The sequence below is a fragment of the Acanthaster planci genome, linkage group LG21 (assembly GCF_054643075.1).
Source record: "Acanthaster planci isolate LZ-2023a linkage group LG21, COTS_SCS, whole genome shotgun sequence".
Lineage (NCBI taxonomy): Eukaryota > Metazoa > Echinodermata > Asteroidea > Valvatida > Acanthasteridae > Acanthaster > Acanthaster planci.
In genome coordinates this window covers 855,056-872,729 of record NC_141797.1, presented here as the reverse complement: position 1 = coordinate 872,729, position 17,674 = coordinate 855,056, and the positions used below count along the sequence as shown (strand labels likewise).

General features: G+C 41.0%; 2 protein-coding genes across 10 annotated transcripts in view; one reads left to right on the top strand and one right to left on the bottom strand.

Moving 5' to 3' along the window:
• The window catches only part of LOC110982382 (dynamin-binding protein-like), a 69,330-nt gene extending 59,501 nt beyond the window's left edge, over positions 1 to 9,829 (bottom strand). For 7 of the 8 annotated variants that reach the window (XM_022240749.2, XM_087130911.1, XM_087130915.1 and 4 more), the window contains exon 1: positions 9,684 to 9,829. The gene's annotated coding sequence lies outside the window, so the exon portion shown is untranslated. Of the gene's footprint in view, positions 1 to 1,139; positions 1,539 to 9,683 lie in introns of those variants that run through there. The other variant, XM_087130909.1, reaches the window with a different exon arrangement.
• Positions 9,830 to 10,106: 277 nt separating this feature from the next.
• LOC110982374 (uncharacterized) lies at positions 10,107 to 17,571 on the top strand. 2 transcript variants are annotated; one of them, XM_022240730.2, is made up of 6 exons: positions 10,107 to 10,256; positions 11,156 to 12,234; positions 13,239 to 13,324; positions 14,167 to 14,350; positions 15,692 to 15,855; positions 16,395 to 17,571. In XM_022240730.2, exons 2-6 carry the CDS (start codon positions 11,205 to 11,207, stop codon positions 16,866 to 16,868), a joined length of 1,938 nt encoding a protein of 645 aa, XP_022096422.2. In that variant the 5' UTR covers positions 10,107 to 10,256; positions 11,156 to 11,204; the 3' UTR covers positions 16,869 to 17,571. The 2 variants fall into 2 exon arrangements, with proteins under 2 accessions (XP_022096422.2, XP_022096420.2); XM_022240728.2 differs by having other exon boundaries at positions 10,112 to 10,436.
• The last annotated feature ends 103 nt before the right edge of the window (positions 17,572 to 17,674 follow it).

Below are 17,674 nucleotides of genomic sequence, written 5' to 3'. Positions count from 1 at the left end.
TGGATGTTACTGATTGTGCAGGATGCGTTATCTTAAGGTCTTGGGTAAGACTTTGTGTTAAGGCACCTGTCCATATACATTTATACAGTGTAGGTTTTTGGGCGCATTGCGTAAGGTACATAATACACTCATTGGTTTCACTTTTATGCACCCAAAAATTGACTCCATCAACATAACACACATGGGCGCTGCGTTCCGCCGTCAACATCGTCGCAGGAGCAATTTTGATGGATATGTGACGCCTGGCGCAAGTGTTGATGCGCATATGGAAAGGCGCCTTTATTCATGCTTCATCATTTATAAATTCCTATACCTAGATTATACATGTACTATGTGTGAAGTCATCCATGACGCTCCAGGATGCCATTCACATTGCTTCAACCTCGCGGACATGTATGTAAATGTACATGCAATGACAGGAATGAACCAGTTCGGTATTTCAAAAAATTAAGGTCATTTGGGAACAAAGTGCGTGTGAGGCAGCGTATGATTGCGCTGATAGGACGGGTAATCAATCGCGTGCATGCGTAGCTGTTTTCGAATAGCCTCGTACCAAGCATGCGCAGTTGGCATACCGAACTGGCTAACGGCCTGAGGATTTAAAATGACTAAGACGTGGTCACCTCTCCGCAGTTGGAAGATTTTGAAAGATTGAGCTAGTATCCTAGCCAAAAGGGCCTGGGTAGTTAGGGTTAACAAATATCAATCTGCGTGGGACATAATGTTTTTCTGAAGTTAAATAGGCCTATGATTTGACATGGTTTAACTAAATGTAACATTATTAGTTAAAAACTCTGCTTGGCGATTTCTGTAGATGAGATACAAGTATCAGACTAAAGTAAGTGCATAGTACCTGCGTGGTCCAATCTAACAATCTTTCACAGAAATAGTAATATTTCTGAAAGAGAAAACAGAATTTATACAACCATTTTGCTTCACATTTGATGTCCTTCAGAGCTCTAAGTGTACACGTAAATATACAGTACAGCACAAAAAGTACACCTACATGTACCTACGTGTAATGTACATGTACATTTTTTTGTCATAAGTTATGAACTACTGTACACGTATATACCGGTATAAGAGAATTTTAAGACAAAAATCTCACTAAATTGCCTTAGACTCTGAAAGAAATTCACCCAAGCCAAAGCTTCCAGGAGGCCCTAATCCACTCAATTCTGAGAAGACATTTCACAGGAGAATTCATCTTTTTCCGGAGCTCCAGTCAGAGGGGGTGGCTTTGCATTTGTCCAGGGTGAATCTCCATTCTCTTGAATTGAAAGCACGCTCGCCAAGTCCTGATGAAGTTGCATACAGTATATTCTGCCAACTTCGGCAAAGCAATTTCTCCACGGTAAAGGGCACTGCTATTGGGTTTTTACAGCAGGACGCTGACGACGGAACTGTCTGTGGGGAAATTTCGAGGAGCGGGGAGGCAATTTATCTGAACCTGAGCTGTTACTGACGTGAAATGAGGGATCCGAGGACATGGGGAAATTAAGTCTGGGCTGTGGAATACAGAGACATGTCAGGGTGCAACTTGTCGGGGAAAGATGCTTGAGTGACCTATCTCATATGTCAGGTGCACCACAAAGTCACACATCTTCTTTATTAGCTACGAAGAGAAGTATGAGATACATGTATTGTGCAGCGTGAATTTTAATCTGCATTGGCATGTAGAGAGATCTTGGTTATTGTGTGACGGGCACCGTATTTGTATCTTTTTTGGACAGTCGGTTGTGAGGGCACCAGAGCAAGGAACAGGGTTGCTGAGCTCATGTCTTAAAAAATTTAGGAAATTCCAAGGCAGCAACCAATGAAACCGTAAATGACATTTTCAAACACTTTGACACATTTACCAGTGCAGGTAATATTCTTTTACTGATTTGTGACTTCAAACTTGGAAGTACGGTCCATGCAAGTTTAAGATGGGAAAAAACTATGTTTCGCAGTACAGGAGGCATACAAGTACATGTACTGTACGTTTGAGTGACATGTTCAGGCACACGAAACTAAGATGATTCTGAGACCAAAATACAAGATCGACCATGTTTTCAAGCACACTGAAGATACAATTACAGATGTAAAGTATGGTCCATTCACTTTCAAAAATAATTGAGTTCATTTTACAGTGTGGGGGCACTTTCATTGTGTACACAAAATTCTCTAAAATTCTATAACGTTGAGCAGTTTTTCAAACCTCAATGAGCATGTCCATGTATACTTCAGAGGAGAAATTACGAACAGGTGCACAGTACAGTATGTAAAATGTACATTTGCACATGTATCAGAATTTTGATTGCGCTGAAGGTGACGATGATATTTCTCCACGTGCCGTAAAGAAATCTGGCCTACTTCAATCTTGGGGCAAAGGGTTTGTCAAAAACTCAGCTTTATTTCTGCTTCCGATTTTGCCCGATTTTTACCCTGACTTTGAAGTTGCTAGCTCAGTCATGAGCCACATCAGACAACACAGACTGTTCAGCGTTTTGTTTACTTTGTCAAATGTTACAGATCTATAAAGTGATTTTGATTTGTGAGACAAACCAGAGAGACAGACAAACTGAAGAACTGAAAACCCCCACAAAGAACCGAATGAAAATCCAGGCATTTGTGGCAAAATACACAGGTGCATACATTTGAAATCAGGTACTTTGAGTGGAATATTGCAAGCCTGCCTCTTTGGCTTTCTAAACCTTGAATCTGAGCCCTCCCTCGCCGGCTACAAGGACAAAGAGGATACAGTAATCCCACGATGCACTGCCATCCTGGTACTGATATACCATTAGCAATTCTTCTATGCGTGAGGCCAGGGATCCCGCTGAAGGCTAATGGGATGACGAATAATTGATTTTTTACACCTCTCTGCTTCAGGTCGGTGGATGAATTGTAAGCATGGCAAGCTAGTAGCTATATGCAAGAAGAGATAGCGATACAGCAGGGGCTGGACTAGGCCAAGACAAGACATGGACCAGTAGAACATGCACAGGACGGTACATGTACATGTTTGAACATGTTACCTAAGTACTAAAATGCACTGTACCACCGGTACATACATGTACACCGTACACGTCCACTGTGCTATGTATAATGTACAGTGTACATGTACGTGCATGTACAGTAAATATACACATCAATGAGTATAGGAATGGATTCACCATTTTAAAAGAATAAAGTTTCACAGGCCTTCTTCAAGAGTCGGCCATCTTGAATCAGAAACAAGGTAGTCCAAGGAAAGAATTTCAACAAACTTGATAAATGTACAAGTAGGAATGAACATGAAGCAACTGGACAAGCTATGACAAATAAAATGTGTAATCCTTGAACTCCGAGAGTCCGATGGCTAGTCCGTCCCAAATTGTGGATACAAAATTACGCCACCTTCACTGTGCAAATTCTTTTTCACAGGGAGGCTGTACGGTGCTTTGTCAGTGTCAAACCCCTAGACTTGTGTGTTGTTCACCTACTCTGGTGCTGGTTTATAATGTCATAGGTATCCACAAGAGTGCGGCCGAGAGAAATGTCAGTTCTTCTCCTTTCCGCCACATTTGCTTTCCATCAATAACGTGTGAATCTCAATAACTTTCGATTCCTCTAGCCGTCCTTTCCAGTCCACTGTTTTCATGAGAGAAACCTCACACCCACCTGCACTGGTCGCTTATTACAGTATATATGTACCCACACCGATCGGGAGAGGTCCCTGAAGAGAGTTCATCAGCCACTTGACTTGCACCAACTCAGAACACAGGAGCTAATGCAAACAGGCACGCCAGATTGGCTTTCATATCCCTAAACCACGCTCCCCGTGTCGTGTTTGTTTTCTGGATTGATTGGGCCCAATGACAGGATTTCTCTTCCTTTTTAATGGCCCAACAGCAATGATATCCTAATTACTCCCTTTGACAAATGAGAGATTCCAGTCTGGAGGGTGAAGCCCTTGTGTCTGAGAGTGGACCCATGACCAAATTTTCTTGGGGTGGGGGGAGACTAAATTTGTTTTGAAGGGCCAAAAGACTTGGAAATCTTTTTCAAGTTTTATGACCTATCTGTGAGGTGAGGCTACATTTGGGGGCTCTTTTCAACAAGATTATGCTTAACGCAAGAAGGAGGACAACTGAAAAAGACCAAAAGATGCCTTTGTCTATATTAGTTTTTAAGACGATACTTTCTGTCTCCTTTTTTATATCTGTAGGGGAGGGGGCGTGGCAGCCACTGTCCCTCCCCTGGATCTGCAGCAGTGTTGTCGTTGTTGTTGTTTTGATGGCACTCCGGAAATTTTATGCCCTGGCCTTTGTGCCAGTTACTAATAATCTTCGCTGTTTCTAGATGAACCGTTCAAATTTCAATACAGTTGGGTTACGGGCTTGAGCTAAGGAATCTGCCCTGGAGTGTATGGCTGAGGCGTGAGTGGCCACTTAAAAGTAAAGCTGAAAACAGCAAGCAAAAAGCTGAAATGTAAAAAAGTTCCCATATTTCAGTACAGACCAGGTGTACAAACAAGCAGAAGTTCTGGGTCAACATCTAAATAAAAAAGCTGAAATCAGCTCAAAAGCTGAATTCCCCTGGTATACATGTAAACTCAAGATTCTCTAAACTGTCACTTTATTTGCGAGTGGTTCTTTGCAACGCGTAAACTGATTTAGTGGCAAGTGAAGTCTAGGAGAAAGTCTTGTTGGTAATAGTACGACTGGCTGGGTGCTTGTACTAGTCAGACAATAGTGCACCACCAAGAGTTTGCAACACACTGGCCAATCATAACGCTCGAAAATTGTCGACCATTTCCAAACGTGCATTGGGTCGACAAATTTGTGATTGGCCAACACGTTGTAAACTCTTGGTGGTGCACTATTGAGAAACGGCCGTATTGGGAATGTGATCAGATTGATCAAAGTGAGTTAGACTGTGTGGCCAGTTTCCTGAAATTTCAATTTTTCTCTTCAATATATCAAAATGAACTGTGCATTTCGATGAATGATTCAGTCTGGTCTCCTGATGAAAATGGACAGCGTGTGGGGAAAAACGGTGCGGGTCCCTGCTGCACAAGAGTTTTTAATGTCTTTCACTTAAATATGGCGCTGCTGACTTGTGACCATTTTGTTAGATTTGGTCACACATGAACACACAATTTTTGAAGCTTTAAACAATTCCTAGCTTTGACCTGTAGGCTTTGGATCAGTTACTAGCATCTCTGACAATATTTTGTTTAACAGATAATTTAAAACACTAATTAGCAAATTAATGAGTGATTGGAGTCAACAACCTGGTGTGTTCAAAATGAATTTCAGTCAATGCTTCAAATTTAAATGTGTTCAAAGAACTTAGTATTTCACTCAATGCATTGTGTGAAAGTACGTAAATTCGTGAAATTATGAATCCAGGAACAAACAAATCAGCAAATCCATTGGTAATTATTAGAGTTTTTGAATCTGGCAGTAACTAAACAGCTACCGTAGTGCACAGATTTCCCTGTCTCAAATAAATCCAGTAACGATATAAATCTGGACCTCAAGAGTCGATGCACGCGGCAGTCGCCTGGAGCAGAACAAGCAGATTTCCTTCATAATGCCTTGTCACAAAAGACAGATGTTGTCATTCGTTTGCGATTTTTACTCGTCTAATAAATGAAATACGGCGTGGGTGTGCGTACAAGTGATCATACGCAGAGCTGTCAGCCGAAGATACAATCATCAATTTACATGAAGGTGCGATAATTTAAGCCAGAGGGGCATTAGACTGGATACCTGCCCTTATACATGTTTATGGGAGGTTACACCCTGAAAGCTTTAGCATGTGACTGGTTGCTATGGTTACTGATTGCTGTGACAGTGACCCTCTTTTCTGCAATGTATAGTGCATTGCACTGATACATTGCTGAGAGTACATGTATGTGGTGTCCTCTTGTAATGGTGTTTCCTACGAAAGCCCAGTGGTGAATCTAAGGCAGGAAATTGGGGGCAGGAAATTGGGGGCAGCCAGCCCCCCCCCCAATGCAATTTGTACCCAAATACACGTAACTGAATTTATCAATTCTGTTATTTACCGTAACTGATTCTCAGTTTCAAATGATTGACTTCGAAAAAAAATATTCCACAACTGATCAAATATACAGTCGTACCTCATTCAAAAGAGCACCAATAAGGTTCTTCTTATTATAACAAGCAATTTTTAAAGTCCTAATCCTTTGTTTTTCACTGTTTTCATTCCTGATAAAACAAGGTTCCTGCTATAACAAGGTAATTTGCCAAGCCCGAAGAACCTATTAAGACTTACATGTACCACCTGTGTACCTGTGTTAATTAATGCGGTTTGACTGTACAGTGTACAGTTCATGCATCTGAAGATGCAAATAATGGGCACAGTACAGTGTACATGTACATGTACATATGTATGTACATTACATGTAGCTGCAGGTCAGGCTGCAGGTGCACTGTTCAGTACATGTACAGTACATCCGGTAAGCAGCGGTACATGTACATCGTACCATACACCCAGGCTTGGATAAATTTGTGTTTTTGTCATGTTTGTACAACACGCATTAGAAATTCAATGTTGTATACGTTACACCGCTGAACTTTTGATATTTGCTTCTTTTTTATGCAATTACTTGGGGACAAAGTAAGGAAATTGGTGAGTGACACAAGCACACACTTGGGACCGGCATTTTAATTGCCTTGCGCCAATTTAGCATTATGAGCTGAGGGTTTAATTTGGCCGCACTGATGGATTGCGCTTCGTGGCCGAGCTCTTACTAGGACCTGTAAATGCATTAGCAGGGCCATCTACAAAACCAAAGACACTGGTTAAATAGACGTTATCAACATTTGCATTGCATCATGGGATTGGACGACAAACAAACCTTGCATTTGGTATTAATAAACATGAATCTGTATTCGAACGAATCACAATATGTGTGTGATCATCACATCGAATGTGCCGTACATCATGCAAAAAACGTTTGAAATTTTGTTAATCAAAAATGGGGGTGGCTGGATAAAAACAATTCGAAAAAAAAAATGAAAATTTCAAAACATTGAACATTTTGAATGGCCCCTAAATAGGTCAACCGGTAGGCTTACTTTTAATTCAAAGTCAATGTACACATACAATCTTTATGATCCTTTTCATCAAAAATTTCAATCATTAAAATTGATCATAAAAATTATACAAATATACACAGCCAGGCTAGGGTATGTTGCATTGCCAGCAATTTACTGATCGAAATCCTGGTAACTCCATTTAGTGCTTGAGGATCAATCTTTACCGAAGAGTGCAGCTGACAACATTTATCTACGCAAATTGAACAAATATTTGACGAGTGCAGGACTGGGCAATATCATGATATGTTTACATTGTGTGGAATGTACCGGACACCAGTTGTGTATACAGTGGAAACAGGAGTCTAAATTCTAAGCAAGTGATTCGAATTAAAAGTGAACAGAAAATTACCAGGAAATAAACTCCTCTGATGACCTGCTATGATCGAAAATGACTCTAGCTGTAAATGTGCATTATGGTGTAAAGGCCGGTGTATTTCAAACACTCAGAGTTTGCCCAGGTAAGATTGGAATGGTCTCTCTATCCACCAAATAAGGTGGGAAAACTCAGTGTACAGCAGCGTTGTCTTTGGGTCCATCACAAGTCCCTGCAAGTCCCTTTGTTGCAAACAAATCTGGATCGTGATCTGTGATCCATTAGGTGGGTTCTGGTGTCAGTGAACCAACGACAAATCACTGATCGCGATTCAGATTTGTGTGAATAAACAGGCTTCCTGTGCAGGTACAATGTGAGTCCCTCAGTCATTTTGTCTGAAGCTTTTCAAATGAACTACGACAAAAGCATTCTTTTGTCACTGTTCACCCTGTTACATATGACTGGATTTGTGGAGGGATTTGTCATAGACTTGACTTTCACGCTGGTGTACAGAGCTGTGCAGCTTCAAACTGCCTGTCACCACTGTTGTCGATCGGTAAATTTCAGAAAAATTGGTAAGAAAAGATAGACCTATAGTTTGGGATTGCACAAACTTGGAAATGCCCACAGAAGTGCACGTACATGTACATGCCTTTTCCAACTGTTTAAAATTTCCCACCTGAATCCTTGCTGGTACTTTGCCAACAACTGTTTTCTAAGGAGTAATATTCCAAATGGATTAGCCCCTGCTTTGTGGGACATGCAGTGTACAGTGTACATGCCTTGCTTTATGCAAATATGCAAACATGCATAAGAATGACATATGCAAATTGCCTACATTTGCATATTACACCACAGGTAGCCCAGTCCAAATACAGTGCCATGTGCATGTACAATGTAAACTGCCCCATCTGCAGTCGGGACACATGCTCCACTTGGGTCTATGCATAGTTGGGGAGAAATGTACCGGTAGGTTGAGGACAATGAAAATATGGAAATTAATTTCGGATTTTTTGCCCTGCCCGATGTGTATCCATCCTTGACATAAAAATTATGCAAATTAGGATTTTTTTTTATCAAACGGAATTTGGAGGTTAATAGTGCAAGTGTATATCATGCAAATGTAAGGTATCACTTTACATATTGGAAATGCTGGTCTAAAAATGCACAATTAAATCTTGTTTTTGATGTGCTTAAACAGACTTATTACAAACTTCATTTGCAGCAAAGTCAATGCACAGTTTTATACAAAGGTAGCACGTAAAATAGTTCAGTTTTGCTATGTCAAAGAAATGAAGCATACAAACACAATTTTGGAAATGCATGTACATGTAAATGAGGCTCGTGTGCAACGCCCACTTTATATGTTAGGCCAACAGAAGTAGATTTGCGTCCACCACTCGCATGCTAAGATGCCGTGTCATTATTTGTAGGAGAACAAAACAAATCACAAAAATCAGCATTCAGAATCTTTTAGCAGCTGAATCAAACAGCATTTATACATCCATACTTAGCTGAGTTTTGAAGGCTTTTGTATGTCCAGATGTCTGCTTGGACTATGGCTGACTCATGTTTATTATGTACACCATGGGTCTTTTTTGTTGTGATGATCCCTATTTGGCCTGATTCACGAACTAATGAAGGGCATGCATGTTGTAGATCATCCCTTAGCAAGGCTTTTGGTTGTAGTTTGGGTGTATTAAACTTGAAAAGTGATTGTAGGCCCTACTCAGTGGTTGAATAACATAATGAATGAAAAAATAATGTTGTTGAAATTGTTAAGAAGCAAATCTACAACCTCTATTCCAATGGTCTTACACGTTCGTATACATGAAATTAACTTAAATTTTATTTATCATGTTTATTAATAGAACTGGTAAAAAAGGTCCACAGAAATTGCAAACATTTTAGGAAAAACTTATTTGGACTAATTTTTTAGTTAACATAAAAAGAGTATTTACCAAATTAAATTTGGTTTATCAAACCACGATGGAATATGTAACACTTTAGGCCTAATTAATATTAAGGACACGACTGATTCATCAATTCACACCAAACTCAAGTCATCAGAATTTGCGAGACCGTTCATCATGATGACATGATGAATGGAGTTCCACCTGTTCCGATGCTGGATTCTGGCGTTTGCCGACATTTCGTTGTTGACAGAACTTCCGGGACAAACAATATTTCAATCACAAAACACCAAAATTCAAAATGCAAACACATCAAAACATCTGCACGTCTTCGGAAGGCTATCTGCTTTGGTGCCTTACCTGAATTCGAGGGAACTCCTTGCAAATTCAGCTCAAAATCTCCAAACCATGACAGATCTTCCGGCCAGCGAACATTTTCCGCCGTCTTCTTAGAATGGACTGATGCCACTGCGATCGCGAGTAAAATATCAAAGAGCTTTTATTGGGGAGTCTGGAAGTATGACTGCATTTTGGGGAGCCCTTTCTCATTAAACTTGTAAACCAGTCCTTTTGTATACCCAACGTTGCTGGAAAATTATGATAGTCATTGACTGAGTTTAGATATTTGAATGAGCCTCTAAAATCTCAATCTTGACTGAATTAAACAAGTCAATTATCAGTGTGTATAATATAAGGATTGGGACGAACAATCTGTATTTTGTTATATTTACCTCAAGAGTGAAATTTCTTGGAGAAAAGATAAACTGATAGTGTGATTGGGTAAAGTTTATGAAGGCCGTATCGTGTAAAAATGGCTGCGCCCTTCACATCCAACACGCCGAAATAAACTTGGCCTGAAATTTTGTCTTTATTCTGTTAGCGTGTACGGCTACATTACATTGCAGAATTCACATATGAAAACATTGAATCCAGGTAATCCATTATTCAGTTCTAAAGAATGCAGCAATGTCTTTCATGAAGAACTTTGTGTAGGCCTACTTCCAACAAAACTTGAGTTCACAACTGGTCGTCTGCCGCGTATAGTAGGCTTAGAGCGCGCCGGCGGACGACGATCTCTATACAGACTTGTTCCTTGCTTGAAAAGCCACATGGGTAAGAGTTCCATATACGGACACCATTAGTACTTTTCTTTTTCAAATTTTGAATTGAGGTACATGTACATGTAGCCTAAGGCCTAGGCCTGCACTGCCTCCTCATGATTTAGCCATTTTTCAATCTTTAACTGAAGGCTTAAGTGGCTATGGGTACAGTGTACATGTATGTACATGTATATGAAATCACCCACACCCAACCATTCCAACATTGTCCAAGGAAGCAGAAATGAAAAAATTGCATTTTTAGCTATGATATTTCAATTTTGTCGTGTTTATTATTGGTTGTTTGTGTAGAGTGAAACCAGTGGGCAGGGGTTTAGATCTACGATGTACTGTACCAGCCCTCTTCCAAGTCTTCAGGATTTGAAAGTACTTCAAATGATACCACCACCATTCTTTGGGTAGAGAACTCTCTTATGGATAAAAAATGGATACTTATTTACCAAAAAAATGCCCATTTGTTCCCCCCCCATAAAAATTGATTAACTTTTTAAATTTATCTTATTAAACAACTTGGGAGCTGAAAGTAGAATTTACAAAGATATAGAAAATTTCGGAAAAAGTTTTATCAGTAATAGTTTAAGTGACTCAATTAATTAACATCTAGTGAGCGATGTTACTATAGATGATGCATCAGTTTATTAAAATCATTAACTTGCTGTTACAAATAGTTTTGTAGCTGTAAATCTCATTATTTATTTTTCTCTTGATCTTCAGCAAGGTTTAGTGAAGATATTAAGCTGCTTACTGACTTGGTGAGTCCAGAATGAAGTGTCTACAGCAGATGTCGAAAGTCCTTGCAAGAAATAGTTTCCATGGTGACCCTTCATCCTACTCCTTGGAAAGATTATGGTCTGTTCATCCAGGGAAGCAGTGTGATGTGAAGAGAGGAACTTCGTACACGTACATGTACGTAACGGCAGCAAGAACACCTACCAATCCACCAGTTGTCGCATCAAGAACAGTACCCACTGATGCCAATGTCCTAAAGACTCTTCCATCAAGACATTGCTCCGGACACTCATTGGCTCCCAGGTTCAGGTATGGACCAGGTCCAAATAGAGCATACCTCATGGGTAAGTCCACCGTGAGCAATCCCTTCCAGGATTGTCTTCAAAGAGGAAGACATCGCTCCGACCTTAGATCGGCCGTAATCAACTTCAATGAAGCAAGCGTCTTTGAACCCACTTATGATAATGCATATTCCAGGAGTAGTCTCTTTGCTAGAGTGCATCTTCAAGAATGGAGACGTTGCTCCAGGAATGGATTGGCTGGGAGATCAGAGGATGAGTTGGGTTACTGCAAATTATCCAGTACAAATGCAAGTTTACTGAGCAATCTCTCACTGAGAACTTATCTTCCAAAAAGGAGGTTTTCCTCCGGAAGAAGATTGGCTCTTAAATACGGATATTTGTTGGGTCCCATCAAAACGACCAATTGGGAAACATTTCCTGTGAGTCACTCCTCTCCAAGAACAAGTCTTCCAAAAAACAGACATTACATGTACTCTGAAGGAAAATTGGCTGTCAGACGCACCTACGGAACAGGCCCTAGGAAATCGACCAATGAAGATACACTTTCAATGAGCAATCCCTCACTCAGAGCCTACCTCCAACATCTAGTTGAAGAGCACCGACACATATGCCAGCAGATAACGGACGAAAAGAATGCAGCTGATGGAAAGAAACAAAGACGGCTGCGGAGGAGACTAACCGAGCTGATTCCCGTGGTTGAAAAAATGGAAGAGTGGACTAACAGACAGACAGAGCTGAAGGAGATAGGAGAGCTGATTTCAGGTTGGTTTTTTAAACCTGAAACAGGTCAAAATGCCCCACGCACATTCGCAAGGAGTTTTGCTAAACCGTAAATAGGGACAGATTTCCCCAAAGAAAGCAAGGCTTAACTTTGCAATCAACAAGTGTTTATAAATGATGCATGGTTTTTTCCAGAGTTCACAGTTGAAAATAAGCCTTTTGCAAGTTAAATTGATTAAAATCTGGAACGCTGAGTTCTTTAACTTCACTTGAACACACCAATTTGAATTCCCCAGACTATAGACACTGTTGTTATACCTCGTGATTTGGGGCAAGCTTTTGCTTAGTCTCGTAAGAGACGCCTTGCAACAATACACTGTTGTCAATGGATAAGAAGGGCACAAAGGAACAAGTCCATTCCAGAGATGGTGGTTGCTATGCAAAAGCTTGCCCCAAATCACGAGGTATAGCAACAGTGTGAATTCAAATGGTTGTGTTTAAGTTCAATCACATAACTCCGTATTCTGTACCTGATTTTATTCAAATGTTGGTTGCAAAGGCTTATTAATTTTGCTACGACATTTCTTGATTCAGTTTTGCAGTCAAATCCATCACATACAAATCCAGTCACAAAGTCATAAGATGAACAGTGACAAAGGAATGCTTTTGTCACAGTTTGAATAGCTTGGGAATTGACAGAAGGCTGAAAGATTTGTGATGAACAGCCCCAGTCCTGAAACTATCTAAGATCGTCCCTCCAAACGCAGTTTACATGTATGCCACTGTTCCAATCCAACCTCATGTATGGAGTAGCACTAGCTAGATTCTACCCGCCTCAACCCTTCATAAGCTTTCAAAACCTTTTGGTAGATTTTGAAGGATCTAGGAATACATTGATGCCATTTCCTAGATTTGCCACTTTCTTCCACTTTGTTTTTTGCCATCTTCTCTAAGAAAACTTCATTGTTCTAGATTCTGTCTCAGGCAGAAATATTGATCTCAGTTTAAGACAAACTCAGGATGATGCATCTTCTTGTTTTTTGCAGGTGAATCCTCCGACAAGGAGATGAAGGACTTGGCCCTACAAGAGAAACAAGAATATCAGGAGCTTGTTGACGACTTAGAGAAAGAAGTATGCTCCTCTAGTCTTGATTTCTGTCCAAAGCTAGACATTAACCCTCCTATGCTGAAGTCACTCTTTGGGTCATTTGGTGAACACCTCAAAGAAGCACAGCTGTGTCGTGTGGTGCACTGCACCAACAGTCCCTCACAGGAATATCAGATTGCACTTTTGTGCTGCCCAACAACTGTGCTTCACTGTTTCATGTGCATCATTGTGAAGTAAACCAAATGCAGTGAAGAGGACTGCACAAAAGACCCTGGGTCATTTTGTGCTGGCAACCTACTGTGTACACACTGAACCTGTGCATGTTTGAGTTCCATATAGAAACTACATGCTCACCAGTGACTGTGGGCATTTGTGCACATTTGTGCCGTAAAACCAAAGGAGGGTTGAAGCCTTCAAACCTTGAGAGTGTGCAGTATTCAGCAAGCAAAGTGTGAACATTTGGACAAAATTTAGTCATGCCACTTACCAAGTTAGGTCGGACAAATCTGTTTGTCGGTTTCGTGAGCTGCCTGTTGTCTAGTTCTCTGTTGGACTGCAGTCTACGTGTGCAGTTACCCTCCTGCTACATTTGTACAAGCAAACTCAGTCTGTCGACGCTGGTCAGCATATTGATATATGAATATTGAAGTGAACACCAAGCCAACTTGTTTGAAAATCCAGTGCTGATGCGATTTTTGGCTCAAAAGTTATGGAAGTCAAACTACAGAAAGAAGTTATGTCTTTTGTTAGAGACTTATTTTGTGTGATTGAATCACATTCGTTCTCTTTGTCTTTTCATCCGTCCGTCTCCTTTCATCCATCAGAGGGGAGCACAGCTTCATACATTTATTACTTTTTTCCCCTAGATTCTCAGCCTTATCATTCCTGCGGATGAGACTGACGATAATGACATCATCATGGAGTTCTCGGCTGGGGTCGGAGGTCAGGAGGCCATGCTATTTACAGCCGACATGTTTGAGATGTACGAGAGGTTCGCTGCTTACAAGAACTGGGATTTTCAAAAACTGGAATACTTCACCACAGACTTGGGTACGTTTGAAAAAAATGATGCGGCATTAACCCCTTCGCTCCGGGAGATTGCAAGAGCCGCGGCTTTGTGTGAGGATTAGTACATACCACACATACAGTCTATTCACCATGCAGCTGCTGGTTCAATGGGGCCTGCTGCTGGACAAAGCCCTCCATTCAGGGCATACCACAGCCCAGCAGTCGCGGTCAAAAGAATCCCGGCGCGAAGGGGTCAAGAGGTTGTCACAGAGGGGCCATTTTCAAATTTACAGTCAACAAAAACCTGGCTGACTTATCATAATGTGCATTTGAATGGTAAGTCAGTTGGCAACTTCGGGGAAACGTTTTTTCCAAGACACTTTTTACTTCACACAAAAAAAGCATGATCTTGATTAATTCACGATACTGAAGAAACTCTCACGTATCTTATATTCAGACAAACAAACACTGACAACCATTCAAGCTGTTGACAGAACTTTGTCAACCGTTTTCCCACAAAATGGCCTCTCTGTGGCAACCTCTTGGTGGCGCACTGGCATTGTGAATCATCCATATTATCAGTTTGCAACGTTGCTAAGGCCATGTCTAAAACAGGCCTCCAGAGCTATGGCTAGGTTTATTTCTATCTCCACATATTTCCAATAGAATGAAATGTCTCGGCCTAGCTCTGGTCAACAGATTCAAATGCAGCCCATTGTGACCTTGTACGTGTGATCTCCGGCTAGACAAGGTACAAGTCCATAGCTAGTTGTGACTAGCACAGACAAACTGAACAAAGATATTGACAAATGGAAGGATTGCCAACATACGGCTAGGTTGCTCAACTGGTAGAGTGAGCACCAGCGCTGTATTCGGGAGGTCTTAGGTTCAAATCCCACTCCAGTCAATTTCTTTGTTCATCTTTGTAGTGTAGTGTGTAGATTTGTATACATCAAGTTTGAATAATTGCACCTGTTTTTCAGATCGTTTCATTCAACACATTTTACGACTGTCTGTTTGAGGCAATATTCCATTGTTATCCCTTCACATGGCACGAACGTAGAACCGAACACTGATTTTACCGTAAGACTTGTTTTTGGCAAAATTCACCAGTGGTGGAAGTGAGATCGGATATTCACATATGCTACTATGTTGTTTGAGCTGACTTTTATTAGAGTTATATTAATAATTTGTTGTAGGCGAGTAATTACAGATTAATCACTTATGTTTGAATTTCAGTCATTTCTTTTCTCTGAAAAAAATTCTTGAAAGCTCAAAGCCAAACGCCATAAGGGAAATAATCTATTTGTTCTTGCAGGTGTGGCTAGTAGTTGCCTGTTTGACAGGAAAGTAACGCAAGTCGTTCTTTGTTTTGATGTTCAGGTGGTTTGAGACACGCTTCGGTGAGTTTAAGTGGCGATGGAGCGTACAGACTGATGAAGCATGAAGCTGGAGTGCATCGCGTTCAGCGCGTCCCAAAGACGGAGAAAGCGGGCAGGATTCACACCAGTACGATGGCCGTCGCTGTGCTACCCCAACCAACGGAGGTACATGACCTCTGACCCCAATAAATCCTTCGGAATTTAACCATACCTTGAAACTTTGAAAAAGCTTGATCCCTTAAAAATTCATTAATGTACATGTTTTCTTGCATTTGTTGCATGCCAACATTTTCATGGTGTTTTCAACATGCTGAGAAGGATAAGTGGTCTGTGAAATGACCCTTAAAAAACTGTCTTATCTAGCCACCCATCGCTCTGAAGGATAGGCACAAACAATTGGGGAGCCAGGTTGGTTCCTCCCCTTCCACCTCTACGACCTGGGTTCGAATCCCACCTAATATTAGTTCAGCATGTGAATTGGGTTTTCAGTCCCTGCCTGACGTCCTGGGTTTTCCCTGGACTATTCATCCAGGGTTTTCCTCCCACGGGTTAAAAAGAAAAATCTTAGAAATTACGTGACGTCTGCCATAATTTGTAGCTTGCACAGTGAATCAGTTTTTCTCATCGACAACGGTAAAGTTTTTTATTGACCAGTAGGGTTAACAATAATTGCAAAAATGAAGTTTTATGATTCTGATCCTTAGATTGATCTGAAGTTGGATCCCAAAGATCTCCGCATCGAGACTAAGAAAGCATCTGGTGCTGGTGGCCAACATGTCAACACTACCGACAGTGCTGTCCGCATCTTACACATCCCCTCGGGGATCGTTGCCGAGAGCCAGCAAGAACGCTCCCAGCTCAAGAACCGGAACATTGCCCTGACCTTGCTCCAGACGAAGATCTACAATGCCATCTCGGAGGACCGGGAGACGACCGAGCGGTCCATGAGGCGAAGCCAGGTCGGGACGTCGGGCCGTTCAGAGAAAATCCGGACGTACAACTTCCAGCAGGACCGTGTGACTGATCACCGGATCGGTCAGTCTGTGTTTGACGTAGAGGGCTTCTTGTCCGGAGGGGAGGGGCTGGACGACATGATCTCCAGCTTAGTCAACGAAGAGGAGAACGACATGGTCATCAGGATGCTGGAAGAATTTATGAAGTCCCAGAAAAAGACATGAATTATTTAGAAAGCAAAGACCTCTCTATATCTCAGTTTCTTGGCTAAATCATAGTATTTCCCTTTGCCTAAAGCCTTGTCTAATCAAGTCCATCACAAGTCATCCAGTCTTAAGCCAAGGCACAAACCATTCAAGTAAACTGCAGTAAAAGCGTGCCTTTTGTTCACCCTGTTACTTGTGACGAGTCTTGTGAGTTAAAGGACTTCTCAAATGGACTCGTGTTTGGACTTACAATAGACACAACCATAGCCTTTGTGAATTATTATTCAGAGAGTTTTTAAGGCTCTGTGTGTTTCTAAGAACAGAACATATATGTATTGATTGTAGACATTTGTGGCTGCTTCCTAAAATCAGGTGCAATTGTACTTCTAGTTACCCCAATAAAATTTAACCCTAACAGTCCTCAATTCTCCAACAGGTGAAGGATTGAGGAGTGTTAGGGTTAATTGATATAGTCAAAGTATAATTGATGGCACTCTACATACCGATGGATTGAAGACTGTGCTTCAATATCAGTTTGAATTTACAGTTTTCTTCCTGGTGTTTCTCATCATACATGAATTCTTGTTATGGTGTCACTTCTGTTCTTGTGGTTCCCTGCCATATGGCACAATTAATATATGAAAAAAGGACAATCCTTTTTGATGGGGGTTTGAACTTAAGAATAAAGCCGAATATTGCATGAAATATTTCTTGAAGAAAATTGCCACTCATGTGATCATTTGAATGGAGTGTAGTTCAGTCTTGCATCAGACGTGATTTGCAGATCGAAAAAGAAGTTTGGGTACACCGTCAGTAACTAGAAA

Excerpts from the sequence above, each read along its gene's own strand:
- LOC110982374 (XM_022240730.2), top strand. The coding sequence starts at position 11,205 with ATGAAGTGTCTACAGCAGATGTCGAAAGTCCTTGCAAGAAATAGTTTC. Across the intron at positions 12,235-13,238 it reads GATAGGAGAGCTGATTTCAG|GTGAATCCTCCGACAAGGAG; the intron begins GTTGGTTTTTTA and ends TGTTTTTTGCAG. Across the intron at positions 13,325-14,166 it reads TTGACGACTTAGAGAAAGAA|ATTCTCAGCCTTATCATTCC; the intron begins GTATGCTCCTCT and ends TTTTTCCCCTAG.